This window comes from Salmo salar, chromosome ssa23, assembly GCF_905237065.1.
Source record: "Salmo salar chromosome ssa23, Ssal_v3.1, whole genome shotgun sequence".
Classification (NCBI taxonomy): domain Eukaryota; kingdom Metazoa; phylum Chordata; class Actinopteri; order Salmoniformes; family Salmonidae; genus Salmo; species Salmo salar.
The window spans coordinates 29,250,338-29,270,608 of record NC_059464.1 but is presented as its reverse complement, the minus strand read 5'-3'; the positions used below and the strand labels follow the sequence as shown (position 1 = coordinate 29,270,608).

At 40.9% G+C, this 20,271-nt stretch overlaps 1 protein-coding gene and 1 non-coding gene across 3 annotated transcripts; both read left to right on the top strand.

The window, feature by feature from the left end:
* The first annotated feature begins 431 nt into the window (after positions 1–431).
* LOC106584354 (serine/threonine-protein kinase PAK 2) lies at positions 432–13,978 on the top strand. Of its 2 annotated transcripts, none has more exons than XM_014169568.2 (15): positions 432–644; positions 7,599–7,928; positions 9,434–9,540; positions 9,694–9,841; positions 9,936–9,967; positions 10,299–10,418; positions 10,522–10,654; positions 10,772–10,835; positions 10,924–10,972; positions 11,234–11,346; positions 11,518–11,635; positions 11,821–11,920; positions 12,249–12,445; positions 12,603–12,740; positions 12,923–13,978. In XM_014169568.2, exons 2-15 carry the CDS (start codon positions 7,739–7,741, stop codon positions 13,007–13,009), a joined length of 1,596 nt encoding a protein of 531 aa, XP_014025043.1. In that variant the 5' UTR covers positions 432–644; positions 7,599–7,738; the 3' UTR covers positions 13,010–13,978. The 2 variants fall into 2 exon arrangements, with proteins under 2 accessions (XP_014025043.1, XP_014025045.1); XM_014169570.2 differs by having other exon boundaries at positions 432–687.
* Positions 13,979–16,042: 2,064 nt separating this feature from the next.
* Positions 16,043–16,113, top strand: trnag-gcc (transfer RNA glycine (anticodon GCC)). The gene has a single exon. It is a non-coding gene; the product is annotated as a tRNA-Gly (tRNA).
* The last annotated feature ends 4,158 nt before the right edge of the window (positions 16,114–20,271 follow it).

Here is a 20,271-nt window from a genome sequence, read left to right as displayed (position 1 = left end):
TGTACATAGCCCATCTGTAAATAGCCAATCCAACTACCTCATCCCCATACTGTATTTATTTATCTTGCTCCTTTGCACCCCAGTATCTCAACTTGCACATTCATCTTCTGCACATCTATCACTTCAGTGTTTAATTCGTATATTGTAATTACTTCACCACCGTGGCTTATTTGTTGCCTTACCTCCCTTATCTTACCTCATTTGCACACGCTGTATATAGACTTTTTCTACTGTATTATTGGTTGTATGTTTGTTTATTCCATGTGTATCTCTGTGTTGTTGTATGTGTTGAACTGCTTTGCTTTATCTTGGCCAGGTCGCAGTTGTAAATGAGAACTTGTTCTCAACTAGTTTACCTGGTTAAATAAAGGTGAAATAAAATAAAAATAAAAATACTACCGCACAGTAGGTGGCAGCATGCACAAACAAAATGCTATGATACCAAAGAAGAAGAATCCTCCCGGTCGACAAAGAATGACGAAAAAGTTATATAGGAACTGTTGAAACAATACATTGGTTTACTCTGTATAATTCTGTAAACTCTACATCATATCATAACTTTTTTTTAACGTATGTACAAATTAAAGCTTTCACAGCATCGAGGATTTGGACCCAAGTTTTCTGTGGTGTATGGAGTCTGCCTGGTGAGTTGCGAGTCGACATCATTGGCTAGCAAATAAAATACCCGTAAGTTATTACCGGCACCGAGCAAACGCGCTATATTATCTAGCTAATGTCGTTCTGTTGCTTACCAAATGTACATTTGTATTGTCAAGCAGGGTTCGTTATTGTCTGGCTTTCGTCCTTGGAGATAAACTAGTTTGTTAATCTAGCGCTAGAAATAACAGCGCAAGCTAGCTAATTCACACTTCTGATATTGTTAGCTAGCTAACTATATGCAATTAACGTTAGCTAACTGGCTAACTGAACTCCGGACAACTGTTAGCCTAACTTGCTTTAGGTATCTTAGTTGAATAGGTAAAACAGTTAGCTAACTAGCCTAGACTTAATATCTTCGTGTAATCAGGCCTAACTATTTAGCTAGGTTCACCTGCAAGTATTACGTTTGATCTTTCACAGAGGAGCATCTGATCTTTCACAGTGTCTCTAGAATGCATTTTCCATCTTGGAAATACACGTTTGGAAGTCATAGGGGGTGATCTAGTTCCCTACTGTGTTGAACATTTCAGAAACCTTGACCTAACATTAGGTCAATGGTATATTTAAAACTTTTTTTTGTACCTTTATTTAACTAGGCAAGTCAGTTAAGAACAAATTCTTATTTACAATGATGGCCGAGTGAGAGAATTTATATGTATTCCTCTACTTTCTTCTCTCCTTCCTGACTAGCTGGTTAATGATCTGAAAGGTGATTACGATGATGGTCACGATCATACCCAGTCGATTTATTGTTTCTCGACAGTCTAACATGGATTCCGCTCTAGTGGACATCCTTTTGTAATGAATTGGCTTTCACCTGGTCAATTATACATCAGATGGAGATGACAAAGGATACAATGAAAGAGACAGTTACATGCTAGTAATGTGGCTGCTTTTTGTGATGCTGCTTCTCCACCCAACCCTCCCTGTTGTTGATCTCTACTACAAAAATGATTAACCCTCTAAAAACCCACCACAGTCTGCACTTCTACTGCCTTTCTTAGCTCTGTATCCAACACCTTTCTGAAAAATGACAGTAATTACTGTTGAGGTGCATATAATCAATTCTAGACCTACCTATTTTCTTGCCCAGTCCCTTCCGATTGCCTCTGCAACACACCCATCCAGTGTTGTTCTTCCCAGAATTGCAGTACCAGTCAAATGTTTGGACACACCTACTCATTCAAGGGTTTTTCTTAATTTGTTTTACTTTTTTCTACATTGTAGAATAATAGTGAAGACATTAAAACTATGAAATAACACATGGAATCATGTAGTAACCAAAAAAGTGTTAAACAAATTAAAATACATTTTATATTTGAGATTCTTCAAAGTAGTCACCCTTTGCCTTGATGACAGCTCTGCACACACTTGGCATTTTCTCAACCAGCTTCATGAGGAATGCTTTTCCAACATTCTTGAAGGAGTTCCCACATGCTGAGCACTTGTTGGCTGCTTTTCCTTCACTCTGCAGTCCAACTCATCCCAAACCATTTCAATTTGGTTGAGTTCGGGTGATTGTGGAGGCTAGGTCATCTGATGCAGCACTCCATCACTCTCCTTCTTGGTCAAATAGACCTTGCACAGCCTAGAGGTGTGTTTTGGATCATTGTCCTGTTGAAAAACAAATGATAGTCCCACTAAGCACAAACCAGATTGGATGGTGTATTGCTGCAGAATGCTCTGGAAGCCATGCTGGTTAAGCTGTCTTATCGGCTGCTATCTGAATAGGTCTATCGCACAATTTTCTTGGGCCACTATAACTATTTTGCCAATTGGATTGGTCCCCTCTAACACACGGAACCCCACTAATCTACTGACGGAAACGCACGAGGTGGCTAAAAACAGATCATCTTCTGCCAGCTTGCTACCCATGGCCCGGCTAGCTGTCTGAATCGCCGTGACCCCAACCAACCTCACTACTCACTGGACCCTTATGATCACTCGGCTAAGCATGCCTCTCCTTAATGACAATATGCCTTGTCCATTGCTGTTCTGGTTAGTGTTTATTGGCATATTTCACTGTAGAGCCTCTAGCCCTGATCATTATACCTTATCCAACCTTTCAGTTCCACCACCCACACATGCGGTGACATCACCTGGTTTCAATGATGTTTCTAGAGACAATATCTCTCTCATCATCACTCAATGCCTAGGTTTACCTCCACTGTATTCACATCCTACCATACCTTTGTCTGTACATTATACCTTGAAGCTATTTTATCGGCCCCAGAAACCTGCTCCTTTTACTCTCTGTTCCAGACGTCCTAGACGACCAATTCTCATAGCTTTTATCCGTACCCTTATCCTACTCCTCCTCTGTTCCTCTGGCGATGTAGAGGTGAATCCAGGCCCTGCAGTGCCTAGCTTCACTCCTATTCCCCAGGCGCTCTCTTTTGATGACTTCTGTAACCGTAATAGCCTTAGTTTCATGCATGTTAACATTAGAAGCCTCCTCCCTAAGTTTGTTTTATTCACTGCTTTAGCACACTCTGCCAACCTGGATGTCCTAGCCGTGTCTGAATCCTGGCTTAGGAAGACCACCAAAAACTCTGAAATCTCCATCCCTAACTACAACATTTTCAGACAAGATAGAACGGCCAAAGGGGGCGGTGTTGCACTCTACTGCAGAGATAGCCTGCAGAGTTCTGTCCTACTATCCAGGTCTGTACCCAAACAATTTGAACTTCTGCTTTTAAAAATCCACCTCTCTAAAAACAAGTCTCTCACCGTTGCCGCCTGCTATAGACCACCCTCTGCCCCCAGCTGTGCTCTGGACACCATATGTGAACTGATTGCCCCCATCTATCTTCAGAGCTCGGGCTGCTAGGTGACCTAAACTGGGACATGCTTAACACCCCAGCCATCCTACAATCTAAGCTTGATGCCCTCAATCTCAAACAAATTATCAATGAACCTACCAGGTACCACTCCAAAGCTGTAAACATGGGCACCCTCATAGATATCATCCTAACCAACTTGCCCTCTAAATGCACCTCTGCTGTTTTCAACCAAGATCTCAGCGATCACTGCCTCATTGCCTGCATCCGTAATGGGTCAGCGGTGAAAAGACCTCCACTCATCACTGTCAAACGCTCCCTGAAACACTTCAGCGAGCAGGCCTTTCTAATCGACCTGGCCCAGGTATCCTGGAAGGATATTGACCTCATCCCGTCAGTAGAGGATGCCTGGTTATTTTCTTAAATGCCTTCCTCACCATCTTAAATAAGCATGCTCCATTCAAGACATTTAGAACCAGGAACAGATATAGCCCTTGGTTCTCTCCAGACCTGACTGCCCTTAACCAACACAAAACATCCTGTGGCGTTCTGCATTAGCATCAAACAGCCCCTGTGATATGCAACTTTTCAGGGAAGTTAGAAACCAGTATACACAGGCAATTAGAAAAGCCAAGGCTAGCCTTTTCAAGCAGAAATTTGCTTCCTGCAACACAAACTCCCAAAAAGTTCTGGGACACTGTAAAGTCCATGGAGAATAAGAGCACCTCCTCCCAGCTGCCCACTGCACTGAGGATAGGAAACTCTGTCACCACCGATAAATCCACTATAATTGAGAATTTCAATAAGCATTTTTCTACTGCTGGCCATGCTTTCCACCTGGCTACCCCTACCCCGGTCAACAGCACTGCACCCCCCCACAGTAACTCGCCCAAGCCTTCCCCATTTCTCCTTCTCCCAAATCCAGTCAGCCGATGTTCTGAAAGAGCGGCAAAATCTGGACCCTACAAATCAGCCGGGCTAGACAATCTGGACCCTTTCTTTCTAAAAATATCTGCTGAAATTGTTGCAACCCCTATTACTAGCCTGTTCAACCTCTCTTTCGTGTCGTCTGAGATTCCCAAAGATTGGAAAGCAGCTGCGGTCGTCCCCATCGTCAAAGGGGGGGACACTCTTGACCCAAACTGCTACAGACCTATATCTATCCTACCCTGTCTTTCTAAGGTCTTCGAAAGCCAAGTCAACAAACAGATTACCGACCGTTTCGAATCCCACCGCACCTTCTCCGCTATGCAATCTGGTTTCAGAGCTGGTCATGGGTGCACCTCAGCCACGCTCAAGGTCCTAAACGATATCTTAACCGCCATCGATAAGAAGCAATACTGTGCAGCCGTATTCATTGACCTGGCCAAGGCTTTCGACTCTGTCAATCACCACATCCTCATCGGCAGACTCAATAGTCTTGGTTTCTCAAATGATTGCCTCGCCTGATTCACCAACTACTTCTCTGATAGAGTTCAGTGTGTCAAATCGGAGGGCCTGTTGTCCGGACCTCTGGCAGTCTCTATGGGGGTGCCACAGGGTTCAATTCTTGGGCTGACTCTCTTCTCTGTATACATCAATGATGTCGCTCTTGCTGCTGGTGAGTCTCTGATCCACCTCTACGCAGACGACACCATTCTGTATACTTCTGGCCCTTTGGACACTGTTTTAACAACCCTCCAGATGAGCTTCAATGCCATACAACTCTCCTTCTGTGGCCTCCAACGGCTCGTAAATGCTAGTAAAACTAAGTGCATGCTCTTCAACCGATCGCTGCCTGCACCTGCCTGCCCGTCCAGCATCACTACTCTGTACGGTTCTGACTTAGAATATGTGGACAACTACAAATACCTAGGTGGCTGTTTAGACTGTAAACTCTCCTTCCAGACTCACATCAAACATCTCTAATCCAAAGTGAAATCTAGAATTGGCTTCCTATTTCGCAACAAAGCATCCTTCACTCATGCTGCCAAACATACCCTCGTAAAACTGACCATCCTACCGATCCTTGACTTCGGCGATGTCATTTACAAAATAGTCTCCAACACTCTACTCAATAAATTGGATGCAGTCTATCACAGTGCCATCCGTTTTGTCACGAAAGCCCCATATACTACCCACCACTGCGACCTGTACGCTCTCGTTGGCTGGCCCTCGCTTCATACTCGTCGCCAAACCCACTGGCTCCAGGTCATCTACAAGACCCTGCTATGTAAAGTCCCCCCTTATCTAAGCTCGCTGGTCACCATAGCAGCACCCACCTGTAGCACGTGCTCCAGCAGGTATATCTCTCTGGTCACCCCCAAAGCCAATTCCTCCTTCGGCCGCCTCTCCTTCCAGTTCTCTGCCGCCAATGACTGGAACAAACTACAAAAATCTCTGAAACTGGAAACACTTATCTCCCTCACTAGCTTTAAGCACCAGCTGTCAGAGCTGCTCACAGATTACAGCACCTGTACATAGCCCATCTATAATTTAGCCCAAACAACTACCTCTTCCCCTACTGTATTTATTTATTTTGCTCCTTTGCACACCATTATTTCTACTTTGCACTTTCTTCCACTGCAAATCTACCATTCCAGTGATTTACTTGCTATATTGTATTTACGTCGCCATCATGGCCTTTTTTTGCTTTTACCTCCCTTACCTCACCTCATTTGCTCACATTGTATATAGACTTATTTTTCTACTGTATTATTGACTGTATGTTTGTTTTACTCCATGTGTAACTCTGTGTTGTTGTATGTGTCAAACTGCTTTGCTTTATCTTGGCCAGGTCGCAATTGTAAATGAGAACTTGTTCTCAACTTGCCTACCTGGTTAAATAAAGGTGAAAAAAAAAAAGTGTGCCTTGAATTCTAAATAAATCACTGTCACCAGCAAAGCACCCCCACACCATAATACCACCTTCTCCATGCTTCACAGTGGGAACCACACATGCAGAGATCATCCGTTAACCTACTCTGGGTCTCGCAAAGACACGGCTGTTGGAAACAAAAATCTCACATTTGGGCTCATCAGACCAAAGGACAGATTTCCACCGGTCTATTGTCCATTGTTCGTGTTTCTTGGCCTAAGCAAGTTTCTTCTTATTGGTGTCCTTTAGTAGTGGTTTCTTTGCAGCATTTTGACCAGGAAGGCCTGATTTATGCAGTCTCAGAGCAGTTGTTTAGATGTCTGTTACTTGAACTTTGTGAAGCATTTATTTGGGCTGCAATCTGAGGTGCCGTTAACTCTAATGAACTTATCCACTGCAGTAGAGGTAACTCTGGGTCTTACTTTCCTGTGGCGGTCCTCATGAGAGCCAGTTTCATCATAGCGCGTCATGGTTTTTGCAACTGCACTTGAACAACTGCACTTTCCGTATTGACTGATCTGTAATGACTGTCGTTTCTCTTTGCTTATTTGAGCTGTTCTTGCCATAATATGGACTTGGTCTAATACCAAATAGGGCTATCTTCTGTATACCCCAACCTTGGCACAACACAACTGATTGGCTCAAATGCATTAAGAAGGAAAGAAATTCCACAAATTAACTTTTAACAAGGCACACCTGTTAATTGAAATGCATTCCAGGTGACAACCTCATGAATCTGGTTGAGAGAATGCCAAGAGTGTGCAAATCTGTCAAGGCAAATTGTGGCTACTTTGAAGAATCTCATATAACATATATTTTGATTTGTTTAACTCTTGTTTGGTTACTACATGATTCCATATGTGTTCATAATTTTGATGTCTTCACTATTATTCTACAATGTAGAAAATGGTAAAACAAAGGAAAACCCTTGAATGAGTGAATGAGTATCCAAACTTGACTGCTACTGTATGCCTATGTTTTGAGGGTGAATGACAATGTGTGCTATGATAATATAGGAACTCTGCTCTAAGTTCATATCTCTGCATAGTCATAGTGGAATGCTGAAAACATGCCAGAGAGAAAATGAGTTCTGACGGCAATCTTCCTGTCTAGATAAAGGTGCTCCTCTGTGGCGTAAAGTCAGTTTCACCTCAAGATAAAAATGAACAGGTTTACAACCATAAAATTGGACTGGCCTCTTCAAAAGCAAATACCACCTAATATGTTTTGCAATGTGCATGTGCTTTTGTTCACCTGTCATTTGTGTAGTTAAACTGATCATGTATCTGTTTGTCTTGCAGATATCACCCCATGCTCTCCTTCTATTCTGATTCCCATTCCTGATCTCTCTGCACCCACCTCTGTCTATTGTGCACATTAGCGCTTTCTTTCCTCCTGTCTCTTTGTTACCCTCTTTCTGTCCTTCCCGCTCCCTGCGGCCATGTGTGATAACGGGGATCCCGAGGACAAGCCCCCGGCCCCCCCAGTCAGGATGAGCAGCACCATCTTCAGCACAGGCTCCAGCAAGGACCCGCTCTCAGCCAATCACAGCTCCAAGCCCCTGCCCTCGGTTCCAGAAGAAAGGAAACCCCGCAACAAGATAATCTCAATTTTCTCAGGAGCAGAGAAAGGTGAGACACGAGTCCATAGAGATGGTGCAGGGGCTCTAAAGCAGTGGTTCCCAACCTTTTTCGGTTACTGTACCACCAACTGAATTGTATTCTGCCCAGAGTACCCCTGAAGTACCCCCTCGTGCATTTTACCAGTAGGCCTATGGTCTCATGAGTCTTCTCAAGTACCCCTGGTGGATAGGCCCAGTACCCCCTGGGGTCCTAGTGTCCCTGTTTGGGAACCACTGCTCTTAAGCATGGGTCAACTGTCCTATTTCTGTGACGGAGTGGCTGTGGATCCAACTTTTCTGGACCATCTTACAGACAGCTAAAGCGTCCCGAAGCTTCTGCGCATATTAGATTCTGCTCATGTTAGATCAAAGCTGAATAAATGTCTGCAAGATCACACAGTAATGATATCATTCTACATAACAGTACCAAATATAATAGCATAGTATTACGCAGGGATGGGGAACTGGTGGCCTGCGGGCTTTGTAGTCACTTGGATCAATTCCCTCAGTCGGGGTCTCAACTTACTGTTGCAAGTTAGAATAGTAGAACACACAAGGTGCAATTTAGAAATTTGGTTGTGCATCAGCAGTTTTTTTCTTATGTCAGTCAATTTGCCCATGTCTACTAAAATGTGTTAGCTGGCAGTTAGTTTAACTTAGAAAACGATCTAAACTTGTTATCATGGTTGAGTTACCAGCCGGGGGGCCCCCATTGATTTGTATTAGTCATTCTCACTCAGATTGGGCGAGTTACTGCAAACATTTCACTCCACCCTATGGCAAAATGTGTAGAATTGCAGGATTACAGTTTTTTGTGGCCCCCACCCCCTTCAAAGTTTCTCATCCCTGGTATAACGTTACTGGAATACAAAAAAACACCTAATTTCTTATAAGATTTTAGGATGATTGTGCGAATGGTCGCATTTTTCTGTCATGCCCGCGCCACTAGACAAAATAAGTGCTTTGATTGAAACTAAACACGGGCTATGCTACAGTTAACATCATCTGCTCTAAACTTTGCCCTCTGTACATAATTCAACGCTGTATAACTCAAGAAGATCTAACCTAAATGCTTATCTCTGAACCTAGTTGAGATCAAATGGTTGGTATGCAGATGCTGCATGGATGTTTCACCGCTAGAACTTGAAAAATTCTTATTCACAATTGACAGTGAGAAATGTGAAAGTAGAGAAACGCATGTGCAGAACGTGATTCGGATCTTCAGCTCTGGGGGGAAAAAAAGATCCAGGGGGCTGGATGGGACAGTTACCTATGGAGCCACAGCCTCAGCCATTTTTTAAAGGTGTATTAAGAGGCTACATTTCATTCAGTGTATCTTAGTTCAGAACCAATCCATTTTATGTTAGTTTCCATCTGTATGCATCAGACTATCCAGTGACGGGAGCGGTTGAATTTTGCTCTTTTCAATTTCAGTCTATCCGTTGTTGGATCTGATTACATTTCAGCACATTTATTAACAGAGAATGTAATGATGGTTTATTTGATGACTTTCAGGTGGTAGAAAGAAAGACCGGGACAAAGAACGACCAGAGATCTCTCCGCCTTCAGACTTTGAACACACCATCCACGTTGGCTTTGATGCTGTCACTGGGGAGTTCACTGTAAGTAGGGTCACTTTCTTCCGACTTTTCAGCTCTTATTCCAGGGATACTCAAATCCCAGCCTGGAGGACCATAGTACTGCTTGTTTTGGATTCTTCCCGAGTTAGTTGATTGACCCCTGACCCCATCTCTTTGTATCCTCCTCTCTGATAGGGCATGCCAGAGCAATGGGCACGGCTCCTCCAGACGTCAAACATCACCAAATCAGAGCAGAAGAAGAACCCACAGGCTGTTCTCGACGTGCTCAAATTCTATGATTCAACGGGCAACGGCCGCCAGAAATACCTCAGTTTCTCCTCTGGTGAGCTTTCTCAATCAATGACACTTTGCTGTTTTCTAAGATTGTTATAGACTCTCAAGACTGCAATTATTTCCCTCTCCCTTTTCATTTTTAGAAAAGGATGGTTTCCCTGCAGGGCCCCACTCTGTAAGTACTGACTTCTTTCTAGTGATTACTTAAAAATCTGTCGTTCTGCCCCTGTTCTCCGGGTGTGAAAGACGTGGATGTCGATTAAGGCAGCCCCCCGCACCTCTCTGATTCAGAGATGTTGGGGTAAATGTGGAAGACACGTTTCAGTTGAAGGCGTTCAGTTGTACAACTGACTAGGTATCCCCCTTTCCCTTACTAGCTACCTGAATACTATGGGGCTGGGATTTCTTGGTCCTTGACCTCATTCATAGCAGCCCTGAAAATGTGTGAATGAAATATGTGTGGGCTATATATGTAATGTCTATTGTTATCTTCTTTTCTGCAATAGCTGGTCAAAAAGGGCACAGAACCCTCATCGATCAGTATCAAGGACATTGATGATGATGATGATGATGATGATGAAACTCCCCCACCCATTGTGGCACCACGTCCAGAATACACTAAGAGTGTGAGTAATTTTGACGGGAGCTCGCCTCAGTTTTCTTTTGCTCTTTCTCAGTCGCTCATATTCTTTCTTATTTATTTATTTATTGTGTGTGTTTCTCCTGCAGGTTTACACTCGCTCCGTCATTGACCCCATCCCTGCTCCAGCCACGTGTCCAGATGGAGACGCAGCCTCCAAGGCGCTAGACAGACAGAAGAAGAAGGGCAAGATGTCAGACGAGGAGATCATGGACAAACTGAGTAAACACACTACATTTCTTACAATAGCAACGTGACAATTTTACTGGTAGTTATTAATATAACCCTCTTGTCAGGATAATTTAGTGTTGTTCTGTATAACTTTATCTTTGCCCACAGGAACTATTGTCAGCATTGGAGATCCCAGAAAGAAGTACACAAGATATGAAAAAATTGGACAGGGGTAAGTTTATTTGAAGGTGGTAATTGTGATGTATTTGTGTGTGTGTGTCCCAAGTTATTAAAAATATGTAACCATCGTCTCCACACAGGGCTTCAGGGACAGTGTTCACAGCCATTGACGTCGCCACCGGACAGGAGGTAAAGGGGAATTAAGGGTTGTCATTGGTCGACTGACCGGGGATGGGTGGATTGAGGAGAATAAGTAAAGGGAAGGAGACCTTGAGAGTTGTGGAAAGATGTGCAAAGTGCGGCAGAGACTAGATACAAAGAGACAGAAATGGGGAAAGCGTTTGAAAACTGTAAGCCTGGCAGGAGTTGAGAGATTGCAGGATAACTAATCACACACCCATTTTAGATGATCATTTTGAACCTTTCCTAATTTCTGTCTGTTTCTCACAGGTGGCCATTAAACAGATCAACCTACAGAAGCAGCCCAAGAAGGAGCTGATCATCAATGAGATTATGGTGATGAAAGAGTTAAAGAATCCGAACATTGTCAACTATGTAGACAGGTAATAGAATGATCAAATATATAATTAAGCTTAACAGCACTAACTTTGGTGTAAGTTGGGTGTGCCAAACCTAACTTTCTGGTGATGGTGGAACACTACTGGGTGTACGATATTGTACAATACAATATACCCTAACAACCTCTCCGGCTTTGGTGTCTGTGTGTTTGTTAGTTTCCTGGTGGGAGAGGAGCTCTATGTGGTGATGGAGTATTTGGCTGGTGGTTCGCTGACTGATGTGGTGACAGAGACCTGCATGGACGAGGCTCAGATAGCTGCTGTTTGCAGAGAGGTGACCAGCTCTTATATGGCACACTGCATTAACCTTGACCTGTTTACCCTTTAACAGTGGCTAGGTGGGTAACTTGGGTGTTCACATTTAGAGCCTTTATTTTATGTGGAAATATTGACCGTTGTTTCTTCATCCCCTCTCGCTCCATTGCTCTCTCTCTCTGCCGTTGGTTTCCCCATCTGAAGTGTTTACAAGCACTGGAGTTCCTTCATGCGAACCAGGTCATCCATCGTGACATCAAGAGTGACAACGTGCTACTGGGAATGGATGGCTCTGTCAAGCTCAGTGAGTCTCCCTCTCCCACTAAACAACCCCAGGCTAGCCATGGCCTATGTAGAGGAAGTAACAGCCCTAATAGTTGGGGGTGGATATTTACCTTATTGAAAGTCTGCGGGTATATGGATTCGCTTTGATGTTGTAAAACTGTTCTATATTCATATTTATAGCTGGAATTTGCCATCTGCATCCTATGAAAGATAAGTACCAATTTGGCAAGGATAGTTAACAAATGACTATTACAAGCTGGTGCTACTGTTTGTATGCTACCCTTCAGTCCCTCACTAACATATGTCTCCATCTCTCTCTGAATTCCACCTCCCTTCTCTCTGTGCAGCCGATTTTGGTTTCTGCGCCCAGATCACTCCAGAGCAGAGCAAGCGCAGCACCATGGTGGGTACGCCTTACTGGATGGCACCTGAGGTGGTGACCCGGAAAGCCTATGGGCCTAAGGTTGATATCTGGTCCCTGGGCATCATGGCCATTGAGATGGTTGAGGGGGAGCCTCCATACCTCAATGAGAACCCGCTAAGAGTAAGTGAACCATAGAGCAGCACCCTCCTAAATGCCATTTCTTTCTTTTACTATATCACAGTACATCAAAAGCTAGTTCCATAGTGATACTGACATGGATGTAAGATACTTTTCCAGCACCTCACAGTTCTCTTCTTCCCACTCTCCTCTCCCCCAGGCACTGTACCTGATTGCCACAAATGGGACTCCAGAACTGCAGAACCCAGAGAAACTGTCTCCCATATTCAGAGACTTCCTTAACCTCTGCCTGGAAATGGATGTGGAGAAGAGAGGTGGGGGCAAAGAGCTGCTGCAGGTGATGACCCATCCTATCTATGGCTTCCTTTGTGATTTGCTCTTCTACTCTTGTGTCAACTTGACTGGTTGGATTTGGCTGTATATACTCCATCATTACCCTGTCTGCATGTACTACAATAGAGATGAGCTTCAATGTTAACCCTTTACTCTCTTTCTCCTCCTTCTCTTCTTTTTGTCTAGCATCCCTTCCTGAAGCTGGCAAAACCCCTCTCCAGTCTTACACCTCTAATCTTGGCTGCTAAGGAGGCCATGAAAGGCAACCGTTAACTGAACAAATAGAACAAACAAACAACGCTGTGCCAGATCTGTGCCAACTGTTTAGGTTTTGTGCCAGACAATAGCCTGAGTGACACCACCATGCTCCAGTCTGATAAGCCCTGACAACCCTCACTGTGAAGAAGACCAAAAACATCCAGAACACTACCCACCGCTGGCCATATGAACTCTGATTCTCACTCAAATGTTTGAAGACTTTATTTTGTACAAGAAAACATTGGCGGGGGGTCACGTTGGGGCTTAATTTGTATTTAACATGGAATGAGCATAGCTATCTAGTGCCTACTTTTTGGAAGAAATATCACTGCCTTAAATGCAAAACATTGCCCAATGCAGGGGTAGGCAACCCCCTGTTCCAGGAGTGCCTCAGGTACTTCGGGATTGTGTTCCAACTAGGCACCACACCTGACCAACTGAGCTAAGTTGAGCGATAGCCTAAATTCATCACACCTGGTCTTCAGGTCGGTTAAATCAAAAACATGAAGTGTCTGTGGCACTCCAGGACTCGGGTTGCCTACCCCTGGCCTATGTATTGTTGATTGGGTCATGTTTTTTTTTCTCCATAATTCTTACTGTCGTTGTAGTTTCCTCTACAGATAGTTAGTGTCCTCTTAATCATTTTGATACTTGAATTTCATGTGTCCTGACTGATCATGTTATGGGCCTATCATTTAATGAAAACTGTTATTCCACCTGGTGCCTGATGTAATCTTTGGATTATTCTCACATTTGTTATAGGAAAGACATTTCAAAACATTTCCATTATTACAGTGAATGTGGTGATATTGATGATGATATAGGGTTGCCTCATTTGGCAGTCCAACCAGTGATTTCCTCCTCTATCATAAGCCTCTTCTTGGTAGTGGAGGTGCAATTTATGGGCAAATTCAATTGTAGAATGACGGTTTATTCTTGCTTGTGCCGACTTTCTTTGTTCTTATTAAAAATGGAACTATTGTACTTGTCGAATTCTGTACTTTTTGTCTAATTCAGTGCTGTAGCTAAGAAGATATGGATGTCAGGCCAGGTAGCTTTATAGGCTAGAGAAGGCAATGTATATTTACTGTTTCTTTTTTTCTATTTGAATAACTAACAATCTGACAATTGTCTGCAGATTCTAGTAAATGCAGCTGTTAATTTTGTCCTTATTCTTGATTTATTATTATCTGTTTACCATGACTCTTAAATGGATGGAGATGTGTGAAAGTCACACTGTAAGATGCCATCCAAGAGTGGGCTCAAGGAATGATACTCCATGAGAACATCATTTTGTAGCTATTAAATTTGGATCAAAAGACAAAGACATTTGTTTTTCATAAAACACCTTATGATTTTGGTTGTCTTAACTCATGCCTGTATATACACTCCCCTCCATATGTATTTGGACAGTGAAGCTAACATTTTTGTCTCTATACTCCAGCGTTTGGGATTTGAGTTCAAATGTTTTATATGGGGCGACAGTAAAAGGTGACATTCTGTATTTGAGGGTTTTACCTTAGAAATTAAAGTGCTTTATGTATATAGTCGTTTACACGCCCCCCACATGAAGAAGTCATAAGTATTTGGACAAACTGATTTCGAAGGTAGTCAAAAGTTTAATATTTGGTCCCATATTCCTTGCACACAATGACTACATCAAGCTCTACAAAGACGTTGGATGCATTTACAGTTTGTTTTAGTTGTGTTTTGGGTTATAAAATAAAAGCTGACATTCTGTACTGTCACCTAATCAAGGATCTTCAAAATCTAGAGTTATTAGATTTATCCCGGGGCACACAAAGCACTATTGATTAGGCCTACTTTTTAGAAAACAATTATTTTACCTGGGCTACAACACAGTGCAATGAGGAATGTATTATTGTTATCAAGTGAATAAACAGTTATTATACACTGCAGTGATATAGGCTAATTTGAATAACCACTCACACTTCCTGTTTTGTTTCATGCCAAAGTAACTGCATAGGCCTGATTATGCAACCGTTTGGGTCTATTCTCCACAGCTTAGAAGGTCCAGAAAGGTACATTAGCAGGCCACTCATGGTGTTGGCCTATTTTTTTCAGGATGTAGCTGGTGTTAAAATAGGCTTCCTATCAGAAAATATGGCTTCTCCTTCCAACTTCCCTCCTGTTAATGCTGTAGCCTATCTTCAATTCAGCAAGCTTCAGCTCTCCTCCAATAGTCTAATAGTAGTAGTAGTAGTAGTAGGAGAAGAAGGAGGAGGAGGTCGAAATAAGTGTCCAACAAGCTTTAAAAGGAATAGCCATGGCAGCGGAGAGGCCAGGTTCGTAATTGCGCAACAGAACAATGAAGACAGACATGCTCGAAGTAGCCTATAGCCTAAGTTAGAAGCGTATGCATATTAGCCCATAATTCATAAGCTTAATGTTAGGCTTAATACTGCGGTGAATATATCCAGTCAATTTACACAGCGAAATAAAAACAAGTTTATCAGATAACGAAATCATAGGTAGTAGCTGCCTATACTGTGCGCTCCCAAGACTGCGCTGAGTGCCCTCCCTCCCAGTGCTCAGGTATGCAGCTCGAAATGCTACCCAATTGTTTAAGTTTTTTTATGAACAAGAAATGTATCCTACCTAGGCTACAACAACACAATGTAATGAAGAATGTTATTATTGCTGTAAACTGCAGTCAATAGCCTAAGGCATTTGAATGACTGCTCAAAAACATGCATATTAATTTCAAAATAACTGCATCTAGCCTGCTTAATTGGACAACCATTCGGGTCAGTCATGGGTTTTTCCTCTGCAGTTTAGCCTACAAGGTCCAGGCACATTAGCAGGACAGTAATATGGTGTATTTTGTCATGAAGTATCAGCTAACAGACACATGTTAATGCAGGGATTTGTAGTTTCTGCGTTTGGCTTCCATGTTTTAATAAAAGTGATTTGAGAATGAGATGGATAACATGTATTCCTACTACAACAGGTATTACTATACATTCGTCAAATACCGTTTTATGATACTATGTATAGACCTTGCTTTTCTACAAATTGTAGAAGTAAGCATTGGTGGTTCAGTGGTAGAATTCTCGCCTGCCACGCGGGAGGCCCGGGTTCGATTCCCGGCCAATGCAGCGACATGTTTTGCTTCCGTCATCCACTTTATTTTCTTGATTTCCTTATCTCTTTTTGTTGCATGTTTACCCACGCCAATCCCCACTTTTTAAAAATATGTATCATGATTTGAACAACTAAGTTGTTATAGTTGCATGTTTACCCACGCCAATCCCCACTTTTAAAAATATGTATCATGATTTGAACAACTAAGTTGTTATAGCTAGTATAGCTAGCTAGTATTGTTGATAATATTATAAAACTCGACAACTTATTTTTTTTTTATTAACAAATATCAACAAACAAAAGAAGAATAGTCACATGCAAACAAGCATACATACAAACTATTTACATTGCCAGGAATCCTAAACAAACAAATCATATTCATTAATAATACAACAAGTTTTAATTGCCTTTTTGTTTTTCATTTTAGTTAAAGTAGTGCCATATTGTTTAAATTAATTTATAAAGCGAAAAAAGATCATTTGCATTTGTGAATATGAAATTTAACCTAGTATTATTAGCAGTTGAATTAAATATACTACATCTTTATCCATGTCAGAATTTCTTAAATAAATCATTATATCAAAACCATTAAATAGTACAAGTGGTCCCATTTTTTTTTTGTAACAAAATTCTGTATGTCAATCCAAAAAACAAATGCAAAATGGTCTCCTTCTCCATTCCACAGAAATCACATTTATAGTCAATATTCAGCTTGAATCTTTCCAAAACATGTTTCACAGGATAAATTCTATGTAACATTTTAAATTAAACTTCCTTTACCTTGTTACTGATACAATATTTGTTCTCAATTTTACATGCTTTCCCCTCATTGTATATCACCATAGATATTTGACCAAAAGAACCTTGCTGAGGGAATTGTATCACAAACAATATTCCTAATCTGTTTGTTACTACATTTATCTTTGATGTTAATATCGCCAATGAATATATTTTCATGTAAATCTATGTTACTTACATCAACCACAGAGGAATTTAAAAGAGATACAACCCCCATTGGAATCGCATCAAAAACAATTGCATATTCTTTTGGGGTTATTGGAATTTTAAATTTATCAAGAAATTCCCCATATGAGAGTAGATATCCATCCTCATTCAGTAACTGACCAACCAAAATAATTTTATTCTTAAACCAGTTATGAAAAAAAAGAGACTTATTTTTAAATCGTATATCTTTGTTGTTCCATATAAAGTATTTGTGAGGGGAGAAATTGTGTTTATACACTAACATCCAAGCTAAAATTGCCTGCTTATGGAATTTGGCCAACTTTACTGGGATTTTATCAACATCAAAATTACATTGAAGCAAAAATTCTAAACCACCAACAGAGTGAAATAAATACTTAGGGAAGACATTCCAAATACTGTTCTGGTTCTTAACATACTTCAGAATCCAATTTATTTTAAAAGTATTATTTAGATTATTGAAATCTAAAACCTCAATAACAAAAAAAGTCAGCAAACCCCAACAAACGTATTGCGTTGAACATAAACTCATGTTCTACAGTGTCAAAAGCTTTATAAAAATCAACAAACATAAGAAAACTATCATCAAGGATGAGGTCATTATAGTCAATCATATCTAAGATCAACCTGATGTTATTACTAATGTGTCGATCATGCATAAAACCAGATTGTTCTTCATCAACTATATGATGCAAGCCTTGTTTCAACCTTTTAGCAAATACAAGGGCAGATAATTTCCCATCATTATTCAACAGGCTAATGGGTCTCCAGTTGTCTATATAAAGAGTATCCTTATTAGGTTTGGGAATCAAAGTAATTACACCTTGCTTTAAGGAAGCCGGTAACTCCCCTTTTTCTATTGATTCTTGAAACATAGCAAGAATGAAAGGAATCAATTTATCATTGAATGCTTTATAAAACTCGCTTATTAAACCATCATTTCCAGGGGACCTATTGTCCTTAAGGCTTTTAATACAGTCTTTTATCTCAATTTCAGATAACTCATCATCACAAAAATCCCTGAAATCACTATCTATCTTCTTAGCAATGTTTGCTACATTGTCTAAGAAAAGATCCATATTGGAAATTGACTGGGCTGATGTATACAGATTCTGATAAAACTGGGCAACATGCTGAGAGATTTCTTTTGGATTTTCATTGGGAGTATTATTAATCATTAATTTACATATGGAAGTCTTTTTGCCTGCCCTTTTTTCTAAATTAAAGAAATATTTTGTATTTTTCTCTCCCTCTTCCATCCATTTTCGTCTTGATCTTACAAACACTCCCCGGGCCTTTTCCTCGTAGATACAGTCTAACTGCATTTGCAATGATGATAGCTCAAGTAATTCCTTATTATTTAGTTCAGTTTTTTTAGTATAATCCATTATTTCCTTTATGATGTCATATTATTTCTCTCTCTTGGCACGAGCAATTTCTTTCCCCATTGAAATAGCCAAAAGCCTTATATCAAATTTCATTAGCTCCCAGTAACTTCCAAACGTATTCATAACACAGGCACAATTCCAGTATTTATCAATAATTCCTGCTACTTCCTTCTTAAATACTTCATTCTCTAGTAAAGTCTTGTTAATTTTCCAGTAACCTTAACTAACTTTTTTGTTGACAAACCATGCATATTTATCTTTATTGAGATCCCTTTGAGTACTGTTAAAATCGATGGTTCAATTGAGACTGTATCAACCTTGTCAGCCATATCTTCAGATATCAGCCAGAAATCAAAACGGGATTAAATAGATACATCTTTGGTACTCCATGTAAACATAATCTTATCTTGGTTCTTATGTCTCCAAATATCCAGAACACCTAACCTTAGACATATATTCCTTATCTCACAAACAGAATTGCTATCCTTAGGAGGCCATCTATCTAGATTATCATGTAATACTGTATTAGAATCTCCACCCCATATTACTTTGGCCAATGGAAATTTAGACATAATTTTACTTATTTTCCTCTCAATGTCTCTAAATAAAATGCAGTTAATTGACTTGTTATTGCAAGCATAAATATTTACAACAATGAATTGAACGTGGTTGACATCTACCAATAGTATAATCCATCTCCCTGTATTATCTGCTTCATGACTCAATATATGAAGAATATTACATTTGTATACGTTCACATGAATCGGGTTCTCACAAAAAGAAAAGTTCTTACAAGTGGAAAAAAAACAGTCCTTTGCACCACGCAAGTGGTTGACCTAAATTATATATTTTTTTAAATTAAATTGCAAAAGACTTTGAGAGTTATGATCCATGCAGTGATGCGGAAAAAAATGACTAGGTATCCCCCTTACCCCCGTCACTGTCCATTTCTTGTTTTTAAACGATGAGAGAAGTGCTACACCTGGTGGAGAGAGATTGTAAGACATAAATAGTTGCTTTATGCGTGCTGTACATAACATTTACATTTAAGTCATTTAGCAGACGCTCTTATCCAGAGCGACTTACAAATTGGTGCATTCACCTTATGATATCCAGTGGAACAACCACTTTACAATAGTGCATCTAAATCTTTTAGGGGGGGGGGATTAGAAGGATTACTTTATCCTATCCTAGGTATTCCTTAAAGAGGTGGGGTTTCAGGTGTCTCCGGAATGTACGTTACGGCATGACACGTCATGATGTAACGGAGGGTCAGTTTTTTCAACTTTTCTCCAATACTATAGAGCTATTACCATGTCGATCAACGCTTGAATAGAAACGTAGTTCACACCCCAGATTCGACGAGCCAAACCCAATGAATATAGTTGGTCACGAATGTTTGTTTGATCTTGAACAGAACTTACAACATCAATCAACATGCCTCAATCAAAAATGTACAGAAAAGAGTGGGAGTCTGTACCTGAAAAAATGTCAAATCATTTTTTGCCGAGATGGCCAGTCAATTTGAGCAACGTTATTGTGTATTCTACGTAATGACACAGTTTTACGTTATGACATCACAGCGTCATTTAGCAACAAATCAACCTGCCTCGAGCAATTTACCCTGAAAATAAGTTGGAAACACTACGCTACAGTGCCATTCTTTGCAGCCTCGTTTGAATGTCGCGGTTGCGCACATTTGTACGGAATGTGGTGAGTTTACGTTTTATATATATATATCCATCTTCCTTCATATATATATATATACACTGCTCAAAAAAATAAAGGGAACACTTAAAC

Coding starts and splice junctions, on each gene's coding strand:
- LOC106584354 (XM_014169568.2), top strand. CDS start 7,739: ATGTGTGATAACGGGGATCCCGAGGACAAGCCCCCGGCCCCCCCAGTC. Junction 11,636..11,820: donor TAGCTGCTGTTTGCAGAGAG/GTGACCAGCTCT, acceptor CCCCATCTGAAG/TGTTTACAAGCACTGGAGTT. Junction 11,921..12,248: donor GGATGGCTCTGTCAAGCTCA/GTGAGTCTCCCT, acceptor CTCTCTGTGCAG/CCGATTTTGGTTTCTGCGCC.